The sequence below is a fragment of the Chanodichthys erythropterus genome, chromosome 1, assembly GCF_024489055.1.
Source record: "Chanodichthys erythropterus isolate Z2021 chromosome 1, ASM2448905v1, whole genome shotgun sequence".
Classification (NCBI taxonomy): Eukaryota; Metazoa; Chordata; class Actinopteri; order Cypriniformes; family Xenocyprididae; genus Chanodichthys; species Chanodichthys erythropterus.
The window spans coordinates 3,764,918-3,783,750 of NC_090221.1; the positions used below are offsets into that span (position 1 = coordinate 3,764,918).

Genomic DNA, 18,833 nt, shown 5'->3' on the forward strand with positions numbered 1-18,833 from the left:
GAATGATGCGGAAGCGCAGTTTCATTTACCTCACACTGCCTCACACACAATCGCGCGGGCGCACGCGACGCTGAAGCACGTGCGACGCTCGCGGTGTTTTCGTCCTCTGACGCCTCACGAATTCATCTCCAGAGCTGCTCTGAAAGTCACTTCATCAGCATTTAACCGCTTTGTTTCAGAAAACTACCGTCATAAACACAGAGAAACTCAAAGCTCTAGGCAAACCGTCAAAATAAAAGTTTGATTTAACTTGACAGAAACATATTACTGTTGTACAGTAGAATTTAGATAAATTCATTTAATAAAAAATTATTAAAATATATTTTAAACAATAATCTTAGTGTTTCTTCCTCGTTTTAATTTTAACAGTAAAGCTCTGTTGTACAGCACATTGTTTGACAAAAAAAGTTTAATTTCATGATTAAAAGATACATTAAATGGTATGCATTCATTTGATTGCCAGAAAAATTTAAATACAAAACAGAACTACTGAAAAAAAAAAAAAAATCACAAAAATATATTTTTTAATTAATTAATATAGTTGTTTTTAAGAATTCAATTAATTAGGAATGCTTTTTGATTATTAAAATGGAATTGAACCATTAAAATGGAATCCAGAAAACAGAATTTGGTAAAAATAAAATTTGAGGGGAAAGAATAAAACGTAGGGCCCTAAAATTTTTTATTTTTTTTTTTGTTAATCTTTTATTAAATTGTTAGTAAATTGGACAAAATTCATTATTTCAATAAATTAGACATGCTTTTTGATTACTAAAATTGAATTTAACCATTAAAATGGGGTAAAAATAATAAATAAAACAGAAAAACGTAATCCAGAAAAATTAAAACTGAAAAAACGGAATTTGGGAAAAAAATCTAACGGATTTTATAGGGCCCTAATATTAGAATGATTTCTGAAGGATCATGTGACACTGAAGACTGGAGTAATGATGCTGAAAATTCAGCTTTGCCATCACAGAAATAAATTACTTTGTAAAATATATTCAAATAGAAAACAATTATTTTAAATTGTAATAATATTTCACAATATTACGGTTTTTATTTTTTTTGTAATTAAATAAATGCAGCCTTGGTGAGCAGACAAAACTTTTAAAACATTAAAAATCTTACCGATCCCAAACTTTTAAACGGTAGTGTATAGCATAAAAGTATATTAGATCGCTGTCAATCGCATTAACGCATGCGATTAATTTTTTCAGCTTAAAATATTTAATGCAATTAACAGCATCATAACTGTGAAGTTATTACAATATAAAAATATTAAAACTAGTGTTTTTAATCACGATTACAGGGAAAAAAAAGTGTTATTTTTTTATGTGCAACTCTTTGTATTTCAGTGTTGATTAGTAAATGAACCTTATTTTCCTGATGACAGAATTGACATTTTTGTGTGAGCTATCCCTTTAAGATGTACACTCGGTCAACTAACAGACCGGTCAGAGTCTGGTTTCTGCCGGTTGGAGTACGCATCACACTTCCTGGTGTTCTTAAGATATGCAAGTGTATCAATTAGCAGGAAACAAAATAAGAAGCCACTTCAAGAACCAATACAATGACCCAGTTGTCTTCCCCAATGAAATTTTAATGAGATGAGAACGAGAAACCCCTTTAAACATGAGAGACACTGAGAATGGCAGAGTAATAAAGACGTTGTGCTCATGGCAAGTACGTTAATAGATTGGTCACAGGGAGTATCAAATTTCCCAGCGTGTTATGGGTGCTGCTCGACATACTCAGGTGGTAGGATGTCGAAAGAAAGGTGAAACCCAATAAATGTGGATGGATGCCTGAGGTAGCACTTAAAAAGAGGAGTGGAAATGATTTATTGCGCTTTCCATGTAAAGTCTGCGCATATAGCCCATGTTGAGTCAACACTGCACTTGTTTTGATGGCCCAGTACAAGAGTGCATGAGAAAATTAGGACACTTGATACAGAGGGGAGACTCTTAAATCAGCTGACAGAGATCTGACTAGCATCCTAGCATCTCCAATGCCACAATATACCACAGCCCTCAAAGTCTTGTGTACCACAGTGAATAAAGATCTAAGCTTGAAACCAAAATGTTGTATGTTTGAATTCTACAAAGGCCAACAGGCACTAACCACTAGAGCATGTCTCTGGAAATTTCATATTTATTTAAAGGCCCCAATAAAACAATTATTATTTCCTTTAGAAAACAAAGTTTGGGCTGATCGTTATTAAACTGCCAACAGCCTAATCACCAACTTTTAGGGGTAATTAGCATATAGATGGTCTCAACGCTAAAGGCTGGAATAGACTACATGGCTTTTCTCCAGATTTTTTTCTCCTGATTTGCAGTCTGGAGGAGTTGATGCTAATTGCTATCAGTCAGAGCCAGTCTGCAGATTTTGGAAAGCTGGAGTTGAAAGATTTCACAGAAAATCGCATAGTGTATGATGTAGGGATGCACGAAATATCATTTTAGCATTGATATCGCAATGTGCGCATGAGAGATATTTACATCACAGGATGTGTTGATGTCAGTAGGGATTGTAGTTGATCTGTACAGACCAGGCATCAAAACGCACGTGATTCTAGTATTAATTGCGAAGCTTAACCACCACAGAGCGAAAGTGTATGGTTTGCATGTTTCTTAGGTTCTGTCAGTTTAAACATTCAAGTGATTTTAAAACATTTGAGCGCAAGAAGTTGCAAAAGAGAACTCAGTTCGGAGCATGACAGCACACGAACACCAAATTCAGTTCTCTTTCGCCTCTATTTGTGCTTGAACGGACACATACAGGCAAAACTATATCAAAATGCCTGTCTTGGCGAGTATCTACATAAACACAGTGACTTACGGCTTATGTGTACGTAAATAATTTGAGTAAGACTACAGATGCATATCGTTATATTGGATCCGTGCATTAGCTCTTAAAGTGACAGCAGCCTAATATTCCTGCTGCTGTCTGTGCCATTAATGTTAACCAAACAACTAAATACAAAGAGAAAACCACTTTTGTAACTTTACCAAAGATTAATAATTTAAATAGAGTGAAGACTATGCAGTGTTATTTTATTCGATTCCTGTACCTGAATATTGTTAGATTTACCTGAAAAACAAAGCACTGTTTATTTCATTTGTATCTTTGTTCTATTGTGTTTATCTATGGTTGTAATTTGTTTATTTTCACCTCAATCATCCCAATTATTCTAGAATGATAAATTATTTCCAAATAGAGCCATTCAAGTCGTCTGGAGAGTTTTAATATCGCAATATATATATAAATCTCAGAAAAACAAAATATCGCAATGTTTTTTCTAATTTTGTGCAGCCCTAGTATGATGTGCACAGTCACTTTTTTTTTAAGCTTCAGACGATGAAGCTACCCAGTTGGAGGACTTCAAACATGTTTGATATTTTGAGCCGATTTTAGATCTGTCTCATGTTTAGGACATCTTGGATTGCACACTTTTCCTGCAGCAGCCTATTCTGTGTCCTTCATTATTTTGCATTTGCAACATCAACATATATTGATATAAACGTATTGCCACATGCAGCTCTGTACTATTCATTTGGTACACGTGTGCAAACCTGAAAGACCCATAGCCTAAAATTTCGGTATGAAATAAGGGGCCTGAAGGAGGTCACCGACTCTTCCACCTACAGCAGCCCGACGTTGTGTCGAAAAATGTTCACACGTTCCAAAGCTTGAACAACATGTCTCAAGAACACCAATCTACTGCTGCCTATTTTAGAGCTGTGTGAAAAGTATTTTCCATAGCTGGTGAAGGATACATTGCAGCGCTTATATTTAGCTGAATGTTCGACACCCTTTCAGATTCCGCTGGGGCACAATGGGGGCAAGTATAATCACTGCAGGACCCCATCGAAAACAAGTTCTCAAGACACCACCAACTACACTTTTTCCTCATTTTATTATCTTTAAACATGTATGACTGCCGGTTAACCTGTTTTGACTCCAAGTATATGAGATCATATATCCACTGATGATTTGATACACAAGTCAAATTATACAGCAATAAAGCAATTTTACAAAACATGATAACAATATAATTGGAAACTCAAAACACAGCTTGGAAAGTATTTATAGCACAGTTCAAAGTAAATTGCATTCTCCAAAGTTAATCATTGATTATTCGCTATCCTGACACAGCAAAAATGCCACCCGAGTTCCCCGTAAAATATCATAAAAGCCATAAAATGTTATTTGCAACTGCTGTGAATGACAGGCCATTAGAGATAACATCACGGCATCAAAAAATAACAATGCTCCTGTATGCCTCTGTCATGACATGGCTCATGTCCTTAAGGGGGTTTACGATGTGAAAGCCTTCTTGGCCTTATATGGGACATGACATACTTTTTTAAAGGTCCAATTATATTGGCCCTAAAGGATTTTGCAACAAAACAGACAATTTAGTAATACACGTCTATTTTTCCTCTGTCTTACGGCCATTTCAATTAAATGAGTCTCTCTCTAAATGAGTCTTCAATTCCTGAGTCTCTCCATCAGTGTCGACTCCGGTTTGAACAATGTAAGGCTGAACACCGTTACTGACAATCCTCATTTTGGCTGCGTGAGATTCTCCAGCTTTGTTGTTGTTAAGCTGTTAAAGCTCCGCCCTCTTCTGGAAAGGGGGCCGGAGCAGCAGCTCATTTGCATTTAAAGGGACACACACAAAAACGGCGTGTTTTTGCTTACACCCAAACGGGCAAATTTGACAAGCTATAATAAATGATCTGTGGAGTATTTTGAGCTGTATTTACATTACATCTTGTAAGAGGGCCATTTTAAAACAGCACATAGAAAATAAAATATAAAATAATCAAGTATTCAATTAAATAATCATGACAGGCCTAATCATGCCTTTTATGCATGGTGATTTGGAAGGAAAACCGACGTGCAAATAGTTTCATACATTTGCTTCAACTACTGGAAAGAATTCCTGGTAAAAATGTCCAAAATAGAAAATGATTATGTGCTCATATTAATAAGCAGCTTTGCTCTGCCCATTTCCCTGCTGATCATAGTGTTTGCTTGCATCTGACTTAGAATTAACTACAGCAGCTGCCATCCAAAGCTGCTCACGCAGAGACTAAACACTTCAAAGTGGGTAGGATTAGCAAAGAGTACCAAAGATATTATTCTAGTAGACAGACAGGATGTCTGGAGCTTTGCCTCGCACAGAAGACGGTCTGAACTTGTTTTGGTGAGGTATACGGTTTATGCAACATAAATGCACACAACAGCATTGTTTCAAAACCTATTGAGCTGCCTACCAAGATGGCATTTTAAGGCATCACACATGCAACCTGGCACAAAGGCTGTTTCAAAAGATAGTCAGTAATATTATGCTGCTTTCTAAGACCTCATCTTGGCCAAATTCTAAGGCAGCAGGACATGCATTCTTCATAAAAAAAAAAAAAAAAAAAAAAAAATTTTTTTCCCCTTTTTTGAAAGAAATGAATACTTTCAACAAGAATGCATTATATTGATCAAAAGTGACAAAAAGACTTTTAAATTGTTACAAAAGTTAATTCTTTCATAATGAATTCTGTTCTTTGGAACTTTCTGTTAATCAAAGAATTCTAAAAATGTATCACCCTTTCCACAAAATTGTTAAGCATCACAAATGTTTATAGCATTGATAATCATAAATGTTTCTTGAGCACCAAATCAACATATTATGATTTATTCCTTTTAAGTATTGATCTAGTTTTAAATAATTAAAAAAAAAATAAATAGTTTTATCGCTCATTAGAGTGGCATGTTGTTAGTCTAGCAACATGTCAAATGTCACAATCATCAATCAATTATGATTAAAGGTTCTTGTTTTACTGTGGTGCATGTCGCTGCCGATGAGCGTTTCATATCATTCACTTCTAAAAACCTTTAGAAGGAAGCGGTCAAGAAAAAAAACAACAACAATAATAGCAACTGAGCCAAAACAAATCAAACATTTCTTGCATTCCTTCCACAAATTACAAATCTTTGTCTCATTTCAGCAATGTCAAGGATTTCTCAACTGTGCATGTTGTTTTGACACATGCCAACTCTCATGGCCGTCTGTTTATTAGGATTAAAGGTTAAAGCATTTAATCACCTTAAACAAGAAGCGACTGAGCCAAACACTGTTACCTTATCATCAATGTGTTTCACATTCAAATATGGAGAATTCCTTGTATTTGTAAACATACTCTGCAATAAAACTTATTCTGATTCTGACATTCTATCCATTTAGTCTTAAACGAAAACTATCCAGTTTAGCTTGTGTCAGACAGAAACAAGCTACCAATCCATTTTGTGTTACCTTACCAGACACCTCTCGGCAGACTGCCTAATGTCTCATGGCAAGAGTTACAGGTTAATGACAGCCATTAATTATACTCTCCACACCCTTACATACCATGTTTAAAATCTAGATCATGTCTATAAAAACAGCTACACATAAAAAAAGATGCCAGGTGCATTGCCTTGATATGGCTCTGAAGTACTAGCTTTATAACATGACATCAAGGTATAAGGCCGTCTGACATTTAGGTCACTGGAATTTGAAGTCACCCACTGAAAGTGTGCAGAGGAACAAAGGCCAAGAGAGATCAAGGCTCAGACGGCTGATAGGTCAGTTACGGGTCTCAACGCAGCGGGCTGATGGAGATCACAGAAGCTTTGACAGAGAGGAGACACCAGACCAGCCACACACATAGATAAAGGGTTGAGGAAGATACAAGCTATTCATAATTTAAAGCAGTTCAGCTACAGCCAAGCTACTCTTCAGGGAAAGCAACTAGATTGATATACAACCTACAAACAAAAAGTAGCTAAATACACTGAAGCTACTGAAGTGGAAAATATCTATTTAAATATAACCATCTGAAGATGCAATTTATAAATGTAACTAGAGCCACATTTTTATGGTACATAAACATTGTTCAATCATTTAAAACTCCCATTTATGGTAAAGAATTAAACAGATAAATTCACAGTAAATACAACTAGAAATTTAAATATTTTCAGTGTAAATATTTTAATAATATGTAAATATTAATCAATGAATTATTTGCTCATGGGAAATGTGTAAACTATCCGTTTCACTAGAATGAAAGTGAAAGTGAAGGCCAAGTATAGTAACCCATACTCAGAATTTTTCCTACCCATCCAAGTTAGAGCACACACACATTAGGAGTAGTGAGTAGTGAACACACACCACTGAACACACACCCGAAGCAGTGGGCAGTCATTTTGCTGTGGCGCCCAGGGAGTGACTGGGGGTTAGGTGCCTTCCTCAACGGCAGCTCAGTCATTTATATTAAATAGTCATATTAAATTTCACAGGGAGATGCCGGAGAGGGACCACGGCACAGACTGGACAGATCCCAGATGAAGGCGTTTCTAAAACTGGGCTTGCACTTACCTTGAGGAGGAGGGGCCGACGTGGGCATGATTAGGGGACAGGGAGGAGGGACCATCCTCTCCGTCCCGTGGGAGCTCCTCGCACGCTTCCAACTTCTCTTCCTCCAGGAGCTCAGTGATCTGTAGGGGTGAGAGAGGGGGAAATTTGAATACTGTAGGCCTGATGCCACTAATTCAGCAGCATTTATTTCTAATTCATTGTAAGTATTACATTTCATGTCAACATCTTTTGCTCCTGCGAGATGCAGGCATTATGCAGTACCACACAACCTATGCTGATTATCTGCAGGACGCCTAATTTACACGCCTGCATACAAGATCACACATCTGCACTGTGGGTGCTACTGGTGACTCATGACATCACACATACGTTGGTGATTACCACATGATGTTGTGTAATGCTGCTATGTAAATTTAAAATCCAAATTTTATTAAAAAATAAAATAAAATAAATAAATAAATAAATATACTATTGGACACTAAAAATTAGGGTCCAATTCTCACTATTAACTACAACTTTTGCCTCAATGAATGCCCCCTAATTACTGCTTATTAATAGTTAGTAAGGTAGTTGTTAAGTTTAGGTATTAAGGGATGTAGAATATGGTCATGCAGATTAATATGTGCTTTATAAGTAATAATAAACAGCCAATATGCAAGCTAATAAGCTACTAATTAATAGTGAGAATTAGACCCTAGACTTAAGTGTTGTGAAACAAGCTAAAATCTAATGTGAGAATGAATTCACCCGGTGCATTACTGCACCCAAAATAACGTGTCACATGACCACATCCCCTTATATTTCTGTATCTGAGTGCTTGTTTGTATTACTAATGTGGTTTTCCTGAAGACACAAGAGAGTTATATAAAGCAAGAGTCTAAGGCATATATGAAAAACAGGTTTAAAAAAAAAAAAAATCAGCTAGAGAACAGTCAGATAGTGGAATTCAAACCATGGCACATGTTGTTCAGTGCTACACATCCATGTGTAAATCTACCCAACAGACAAACTTTGGCACTAGCACATGATCAAATGCACTCTGCATCTGCTGCAGTATCGCTGCCATGTTGCCATAGCAACCATTTCCCTCTACATCTGATTGGCCGAGCGGGGCTGCTGTTCAGTGGCCATGCAGATATGAGTCATATGCAGTGTGCAGAATGGCTGCCGAAGGCTCGGAGGATGACTGTATTTTCACACATCTCTATATGCCTACAGCCACCGTTCCCTCTCGATTGTCTTTTGGACAAGCCCAAGACTTTGAAATTTTATTATTTTATCATTGAAATAAAGACTTTTACAATATGTTTAGTGTATACTATGTTACACTATCTTAGAGGAGTATATCTTCAAGGATCTCACCATTTGATTTCATCTGCTTTCAATTCAGAAAATGGCAATGCAAATTTTTCTCATTGAGGTGCCTCTGTGTGAAGATCTAGCATGAATTTGTGGACTGATGAACAATAGTTTGATGTCTCAAAGGGCACAAAAGCATTAATCATGGTAATTGAGGTGTTATAATAAAATCAGCAATGCAAAATGTGACAGATGTTGTTTGTATCAGTCTGCGGTGCAAAGACTACGTAAATCTAAAAAACACTGACTCAAATGGTCCCTGCCGAACATAGTCTTCATTAGTATCTTCAGCTGTCAAAACCAGAGCTCCAGACTAACATTTGAGAGTAGTGGCGTTTTTATTTTTTTATTTATTTATTTTTATCATAAAAGGTAATTTAATCATATTACTATTGTTTTGCATTAATAAGTGCAGCTACTAATAATATTACATGTTTATTCATTGGAAATTTGACAGTAAAGCACTGAGCTTGAATTGAGATGCAGGTAAAATTAACTTATTAACAGTAAAGTGCAAAAACATTTTTATAGGGAAAAAATGTAAATATTCTACTCTTATTAAATGTATCATACTGAACTGATTTACAGCTTCAGTGATTATAAAAGGAGCGCTCTTTACTTGCCTTCTGTATATTTCAGTCACAATTTGAAAAAGTTTTTGTTTTCCATGAGACTCCATATACTAGAAAGTCAATATGTGTTAGTTTTTTTTTTTTTTTATATAAAGTTTTGTTTTCCTGTAAGTGTTAGTTTTCCTCAGCTCAAACGAGTAGCTATGTTTCGTTTCACTTTCATTTCGTTTCATATTATGAGAAACGTCAAATGGCAAACAGAAACGGCAGCTCTTATAAGTTGTGCAATGTGGTGGTTGCACCAGTGCCACTTCTAACAAAATTTAGTCACACTAGCACAAAAAAGGTCACAAAATGCAACCATTCAGTCGCAGTCTGGAGCCCTGAAAACACAACCATGTAGTCTTAAGTATGTATGCTGCGGCCAGGGCCGGGGAAACATCCTCACAGGTTCATCCATGATGTTTTAATACCTCCAAGAAGCTGAAGCATGCAGAAACTCAGCCTTTGTTTGGACTCAGAGGCTTTGTTAATGTGCGGTCTTCATATTACACAACAACATCTGCATACAAAAACCAACAGCATAGAGCTGACTGAGGCTCTAATTAAAGGCGCTCTTCATTAATTAGTAAAAATGCTGTCAAGCGCACACACAAACCAAATAAGAAAAACAACCCACATGAATGGAGAAAACATCTCACAGCTTCTGAGGATCAAAAAAACAGGCTCAGCAACTGGGTGGATGTGTTGCACAGTGACCTGCTTTATTTTTGGGTCTGTCCGCAACATGTCCGAACACTTCTGGGCAGAAACAGTAGTTTGAAGAACAAAAGGCCAGTCACCAGAGTTCGAATGATAAAACACACAACCAGTGTTGCAAGTGAGATTAGGGCACCGTCAATCACCAGTCATAGATGGTTATAAATCGTTCTCCTCCCCACATGATACATCTCTTATTAATACGCAATCATTAAAATGACTTAATCTTAGGCACATAACCAACTTATGTAACAAACCCTGCTAAGCCCAAGTGCTTTAATCAAACCTAATGCACGCCAGCCTTGACAAGCGCCAAACATTTACACAAATCAGCGCCGTCTACTCTCAGTGAGCCATGAGTGAGACATGTGATCAGAGAGTGGGAGCCTCTCAAGTGAGACACCCTTAGAAATAAATCAGTGATTTATGCCCATATTCATTTCAGCATATGCCAGCTCCTTGAGCACTGGCCTGAATCCAGATAGGTCACCCAGGATCTTCCCCCTGCTGTTCAAATTTGTTTTCTGCCCCTTCTGTTTCTTATGCTTCCCAAGCGGTCTTTTACAGTAAGGAGGACCTTCTCAGGAGTGGGATGTTTGAACGTCTAGTACCTCCAAGCATGTCTAGAGAGGAACTGACTTAAGTACATAAGATCTTCTGTTTCAACCTGATCTATGCTTCAAGGGAGCCTGTGGCTCTGCTACAAGGAGACTAGAGCTCTCAATGATCTTACCTAGTAGGGGTGTAAATAAAAATCGAACCATACCGTTCACGGTTCAGCACATAGTTGCACCGCGGTTCATCTTAACCTGACGACGCATATGCATGTATAATACGGTTTGTTGAAAATAAAAACATGTAAAATAGCCAGACAGAGTTCGGCTAATGTATGTCTCTGTTGATGGATACGCATTCATCTAAGCCTTGCCAATTTAAACATTCAAGTGCAAGGCGCAAAAGAACTTTGTGCGCGCACCGAAAGTCAGACATGACGTAGGCGGAAATACCACAGTAGGGCGAAAAACTCCATCTCATTTTCTCCTCCAACTTCAAAATCATCCGACATTGTTTTACCTTTTGTTGTAAAGGCAGTTTGACAAAAGGTAAAGGCGCAAGAAGGTAAACGTTCTTTTGCGCCTTGCACTTGAATGTTTAAATTGCCAAGGCTTAGATAAATGCATATCCATCAACAGAGGCATAGTATTACATAGTAAAACGTATTACGTTTTCCTCAAAAACATTGCATTTCTTTTCGACTGATGAAAGAAAGACATAAACATCTTAGATGACATGGGGGTGAGTAAATTATCAGGAAATTTGAATTCTGAAGTGAACTAATCTTTTAAGTGAATGTAAACAATCGAGAAAGGCAATGCATGTGCATCAGTTTCAGTATATTGGATCTGTGCTTTATGTCTTAAAGTGACAGCAGCCCAATATTCCTGCTGTCTGTGTTTAATCAAACAAAAAAAGACAGGGAAAATCACTCACTGCTCGGCTGAATAGCTTTTGTAACTTTAATAAAGTTTAATCTTTATTCAATTCATACCATGAAGATAATATGCAGTATTATTTAATATTTGATTATTTTATTCATTTTCTGTACCTGAAAACTACTGTTAGATACCTGAAAAGCACTGTTTATTTTATTTGTATCTTTGCTCTATTGTATTTACTTGTGCTGTTGCTTGAATTTTATATCATTCGTTCTTATTTTCTTTATTTTTATTTGACAGTAATAGTCCTTTTTTCCATGAACATAGCATATACAGAACCGTACTGAAACTGTGACCCTAAAACCCTAATGAAAACTGAACCCCTGAGTAATTTGAACCATTACACCCTAGAGAGTATTTTAAGTCATCACTGTTATGAAACGCTGGTCCAGAACATTGGTGCTAATGGTGCATTCACATTTACTGTTGTTTAGCAAATTTTCATGGGTAAAAGCATCCCTGCAGCACTCAATTAGAATTAGTTATGAGCTACACTGTACCTATGTAGAGCATTTCAAATCAGTTCAATGATGGTTAGAATGTTGCCTTAAAAGGCAGCTGCCTATGTAGAGATTAGACAGCTAGGCAGCTCACCAGGTTGTCTTTTAGATTATCCTGGAAAGTCTGTATAATTCTGCTTGTTATGAAAACGAGACATCCCTACAGACCAGCACAGGTGCCGGTACCAAACTTACATCACTCAGTTATGTAACTGTAGTTAGTTATATAACTCTAGTTAGTATTGTCTTCTACAAAAGGGCTGTTTCCTCTTTTTCTGACAGTTGCAAGCAAGCAAGCAAGCATGAAGGAGAGATCTCATGGAAAGAATTTACAGTCCTATTTCCTGTGTATATGAAGAAAAGTCTAGTGAGGTCAGAAATCTTGAAGTCCTTAAAAAGGATGTAGAGTGTCACACAGATGAGATTTAAAAAAAAAATATGCACTTTCAAAGAAAACAAATCACTAGGGCTGTCATGATTCCTTGATTAAATTTGAGTACTCGATTTAAAACAAAAAAATCCTCCTTTTCAAATTGCCCGTGTCGAGTAACCAGGAAAAAAACAACAGTGGTGCATTCCAAGGATGACAATCCATGAACCTTATTATTAGACTGTTTTCTGAAGCTGCACAATGTATTAAAACAAAATGCTATTGTGAATTCACAAAGACTGTGACTCAATTAAATATATTAAACACGCAGGGCATTATATATATATATACATACACACACACACACACACACACACACACACATATGTGCTTTATTTAGATGCATGTAGGTTATGTGCGTCTCAGAGCGGCTCCGTTCACGGTAAATGCTGCTCCACATGAACTGTTATCATTTACATGTATGGAGTATCACAAACACCATCTCTGCATACGCTGTGAGTTTGGGTTACTTATAACGTTCGTCTGGGAACGCAATGTGCACCATTTAATCAGATTTGCTAGGTAAATCATTTATAAACCTACACCAACACAGGAGAATACATCAATCAATATCTTTCTAAATATGCAAACTATTTGTCGTGAATACTTGCTTTTGATGCTTTATTTGAACCAAATGCCTCATTGTTATTATTTATGTATTTTAAGTAATTTTAAAGGCTATTGTTTACTTATGTTTATTTTTATTACCACAAATAACATGACATGAAAATAACTGACCAATTACTCAATTGCCAAAATAATAGTTTGTGACAGCCCCACAAATCACAGTCGTTCCTTTGGTGTGAGGGAACCTGAAGTCTGTAAACACACTCACAGAAATACTGAACGGAGGAGACACGCCTTTGGATGACTTTCAGTGTATTGCATAACACTGCAGGCATAATAACTCTCTAACACTGCTCTTCTTTTTTCTGTGATCCACATCTGCCTGTGTAAAGCTGTGTAAAGCGCTGCCTCCACCTGGATCCAGGGTGGGTGGCACACAGTTTACATGCTTTAAACAAACACAAAGCATAAGTATATAATCGTCTTTCAAAACTCAAATCACAATATCGCATTTGCAAGGTTTGGCCAAGTATTTCATGAGGAACAAAGCTAATACAGATTTACACTAATCCCACTGATCTAGAACACAAATATTGCCCCACAAGCGACATTTATAATGTGGCATGCTGATCAAGAAATATGAGGCTGATGACTGAAATTTCAACACAAATTGATCCAATCATCAATATTTTTCTAAGAGACCCTTTCATCATTTTACAAAGCACAATTTGTGAAATGTCAACAATTATGGTTATATTTTATCATCACTTTCAAAAATCGTTGTGATATTGTAACATTGGCAAAGAATAAAAACCAATAGTATAGCACACACCACACTTTATCAAATACTAGCTCCCGATAATTATTAGCATCTGCCATTTGTTCACACTTTTTAGGGTTTGGTTTAAAGGGTTAGTTCACCAAAAAATGAAAATTATGTCATTAATGACTCACCCTCATGTCATTCCAAACCCGTAAGACCTCCGTTCATCTTCAGAGCACAGCTTAAGATATTTTAGATTTAGTCCGAGAGCTTTCTGTCCCTCCATTGAAAATGTATTTACGGTAGACTGTCCATGTCCAGAAAGGTAATAAAAACATCATCAAAGTAGTCCATGTGACATCAGTGGGTCAGTTAGAATTTGTTGAAGCATCGAAAATACATTTCTAGTCCAAAAATAACAAAAACTACGACTTTATTCAGCATTGTCTTCTCTTCCGGAATCCTTTCCATTGAATTGATTCCATTGAATTGATTCCATTGAACTGATTCCATTGAACTGATTCCATTGAACTGATTCCATTGAACTGATTCCATTGAACTGATTCCATTGAATCCTTTCATCTGTCAGCGTTGGTAATGAACTTTTACGTCGCCGTGGTTGTTTTTAGCGATTAGGACATCTGTGACATGCACACTTATGCACCATTTTAAAAAATATAGCAATACCAAAATACAAACAATGTAGAATAGCTTGAATACAGCGTGCGTCTCCCTCAGACTGTAAACGAAGCTCAGGCGCACTAGATAACACGTCAGCAGCGTCTTACATCAGCAGCGTCACTGCGGAGTCGTGAACCACACTCCGGAGCAGAAGGGGGCAGTAATGCACCAATAAGCTGGATGCCAACCGCCGTAAAACAGGAAAGAAGAAGAAGAAGAAGAAGAAGAAGAGGAGTCGTGAACGCGAATTGACAACAGACCCGGAAGAGAATACAATGCTGAATGAAGTCGTAGTTTTTGATATTTTTGGACCAAAATGTATTTGATGTTTCAAAATGTCGCGGATGTCCTAATCGCCAAAAACAACCACGTGCATTACCAACGCCAACAGATGAAAGGATTCAATGGAATCAATTCAATGGAATCAATTCAATGGAAAGGATTCAGGAAGAGAAGACAATGCTGAATAAAGTCATAGTTTTTGTTATTTTTGGACCAAAATGTATTTTCGATGCTTCAACAAATTCTAACTAACCCACTGATGTCACATGGACTACTTTGATGGTGTTTTTATTACCTTTCATGACATGGACAGTCTACCGTACATACATTTTCAATGGACAGAAAGCTCTCGGACTAAATCTAAAATATCTTAAACTGTGTTCTGAAGATGAACGGAGGTCTTACGGGTGTGGAACGACATGAGGGTGAGTCATTAATCACAGAATTTTCATTTTTGGGTGAACTAACCCTTTAAGTTAAACAAACCACTTTTAATAAAGCCTTTACAATACATCTCAGTGATATTACTCCATTGCATGAACATATCTCTTGTAAGTACATTCAGATTTACCGTCACAAATTTGTTTGTTGTTTAATTCACTGCTACATCTGTTTGCAGTTTCATTTGCATCTTTGTCTAATTGGACAGCACTTCAGCCAAATTACTTTAATTAAATTTGAAAGTGGTCATGCTACAGATTATATGCATTTCATACATTTATCTTTAAAATTAATAGGCTATAAACATCTGAATACAACAATTAACATCCAGTGGCCGCTGCCATTTGCAGAGCACTGACAAAAAAACTATGAGTGTCTGTATGTCTGTGATGCATGCAGTGATTTACAATAACATTGACCGTTTGGTGTATCTCTATCATTAACTTTTCAAGACTTTGAATGAATAACAGATTTTCACAGCATTCTGTATGAATACAGATAGGGCAACACTACTTTCAATGATAGCATTATCAACACAGCTGCAAGAAAGTTCACCTGGTCATTAATGGAGCTGTAGTCATTGGTGTTGGAGATGTCGTCGTCCTCTTCTGAGTCAAAGAATTCCTCCTGGTTCTCCAGCAGTTCTGCCAAAATACGGCTGACTGACTCCTGCTCTTTCAGATCCTCCACATCAGTGTCTAAACTGCAGAACGTAGAGGACAGGAATCATTAAAAAGATGAAGTGTGTCATTTTCAGATGTTAAAATACTTTATTCTATATCAGCTTAATGTAGACTGAATTACTCAACAGTGTAGAAAATGACTCTGTGGTGCTATCGAAACTTTGCTTCGTTTGTTTAAGCATCCAAGCAGCCTGACTCTAAAAAACATTGGCTTAACTATTGTATGCAAGTAAGTGGCAGGATCTGATCGACATATGGCAAACAGGAGGTGAATCCAGGAAGCAGTTTCAAAACAATAGCATTTCAGTTTGATGACACTAATACTGCAGAAATTACATTTTGGCTATCATTTTTGCACAGATCTCTGCAGAATTGATCAGTCATCATCTATACACAATCTACCCTACCATTTAAATTTGTCTGAGCTCTGTTTATAATTTCACATATGGAACATTTTCCCACACAATCGAAACTGTGAAAAAAAGATTCTGCGTGGGCCTACGCAAGACAGAATGTGTTGTACTGGAAAAAATGACTGTCTGCTCTTCCAACATGTCTTTTTAATTTTGCAAGCAAGGTAGCGAACATAAATTGTCAGGAATTGCAAAAGCATCTTACTGGAAAACGTCTGGCCCGAAGACGGCGGCGAGAGCTCCTATGCTCCAGCTCTCTTCCTGAAGAGACGCCACACCGGACAGAAATCGGCACAAGAAGCGGAGCAAGCTGTAATTGACCTGCGGCAGCTGTTGAAGAAAGTACTTCATGTTTCTGCCCAGCTCTTCCTCACTGCTGTAGTCTGTAACAGAGCAAACAAATCGGTGGTCTTAATGAGGGGAAAGTTTAGAGGGACATGCAGTTATTATCCTCCAGGAGGAGGATAGCGAGCTGGCTGATGTAAAGTTGTGAAAGAACAGCTGTGCTTTGATGATGCAAATATATTCAAAGTTTTTCCAAGTTACCAGAATATTTCACAAGGTAAAAACAGGCATTTTAATTCAGGGGCCGTTTAAACAATACCGTTTTCAACCAAAAACGAAAAAAAAAAAAAAATGTATGCGTTTTGACCGTTCATTTACACGACAACAGCATTTTGGGAACCTAAAAATGCAAACGTTTGAAAACATCATCATCTCCATGTAAACTACAAAAACGTTTGTGAAAACAGTGACGGCATGGATGTGTGTATTATTAGGCTTGTGGTGTTTCTTTACAAAGTGACATCGCCAACTACTGGCCTGGCAACAGAATATAGCGTTTTTAGTTGTTTCCGCAGATCCGTGTGAACGGGGATGATTTTGACAACTATTTTATATTTTCTAGTTAATTTTGTCAGCTATTTTTTAAATTTAGTCTTAGTTTTAGTCCTGTGTCAAATGTACTTTTTAGTTATCATAATTAGTCAACCTTCTCATGTTTTTTAGTTGATCTAAATGTTTTAGTCAATGCAAACAGTTGCATTTTTGTCATGCTGCATAACAGTTAAATTGATAATCATGATTATTTTGCTCAAAATTATAATTGCAACGACTTTTGATTTAAGAAATTTATTTTTACATAATTTATTACAATTATTGCACTCTTTCACACAAGCAAAAATCAACAGAATGTCAACTCATATGCATGGTTTATTTGACCTCATCTGACTTATTATAGGCTTTTATCATATAAATTAACATTCTCTACATTATGAAAACAGGCAAAACAATAAACTTCTCTCAAAAATTAAAACTGTGAAATTCCTAATAGTAATTCCAATAATTCCAAATTACATTAATGTTTTTGGTAACGCTTTATAATAACTCTCTATATATATTATATATTATAAAGTTAAGCATTAGTAAATAGACAATTCATCATTTATAAAACATTAAAAGACATTAGAAATCCATTTATAAATACAGTTATGAATGTTTTTTTCTTGATTTATAAGCATATCTATAATGAGTTTAATAATTGTATTTTCATACTTTATTAATGATCAATTTATCATTTTCAAATTATGTATTACATTGTTCACAAACCAGTTATTTAGGAGTTGTCAGTGGTTCATAATATCATTTAGAAAGTTTAAGTAAATGATTAATAACATATTTAAATGTACATTTATGCATCTTATTATTTAGACATATAGTATTAGTTACTTAGTGTGTTAATAAATGCTTTATTAACACATATTACATATAAACTACCTCAGTACTAACTTTAAATCATTAGAGAAAAGCAGTGCAGAAGATCACTGAACCTTTAAATCTTATTTATAAAAGCTTTACAAAGCATAAATAGTCTTCACTTTAGATGAGCTCACAAAAAAAGTTAATTGACCACTTCTAAATGTTTTATAATTACCTGAATTAATCATGAATTGCAGTAGGAATATGTGTTAATAAAGCATTAATTAACACACTAAGTAATTAATACTATATGTCTAAATAATAAGATGCATAAATGTACATTTAAATAGTTTATTAATAATTTACTTACACTTCCTAAATGATCGTATGAACCACTGACAACTCCTAAATAACTGGTTTGTAAATAATGTAACACTTAATTTAGAAATTATAAACTGATTATTAATAAAGTATGAAAATACAATTATTAAACACATTATAGATATGCTTATAAATCAACAATAAAGCATTTATAGCTGTATTTATAAACTGCTTACTAATGACTATTAATGCTTTATAAGTGATGAATTAACTATTTACTAATGCTTAACTAATGCTTCATAGCGTGAGTTATTATAAAGTGTTACCATGTTTTTCTATTAAAACAGCATAAAAGACTGCATTGTCACACAGACGTTGCGTAAGGTCATTTATTCAGCATCAACAATTGCAAATATAGTCAAGATCCATGTTTGGATTTATTACA

The 18,833-nt window shown here is 36.0% G+C and overlaps 1 protein-coding gene across 4 annotated transcripts in view; it reads right to left on the reverse strand.

Annotated features, from left to right (window-relative positions):
• The window catches only part of fam13b (family with sequence similarity 13 member B), a 62,602-nt gene that overhangs the window by 26,905 nt on the left and 16,864 nt on the right, over positions 1 to 18,833 (reverse strand). For all 4 annotated transcript variants that reach the window (XM_067385120.1, XM_067385128.1, XM_067385136.1 and 1 more), the window contains 3 exons: positions 16,575 to 16,752; positions 15,829 to 15,976; positions 7,424 to 7,542 (listed from right to left, as the gene is read on the reverse strand). In XM_067385120.1, coding sequence (XP_067241221.1) covers positions 7,424 to 7,542; positions 15,829 to 15,976; positions 16,575 to 16,752 — 445 coding nt within the window. The remainder of the gene's footprint in view (positions 1 to 7,423; positions 7,543 to 15,828; positions 15,977 to 16,574; positions 16,753 to 18,833) is intronic.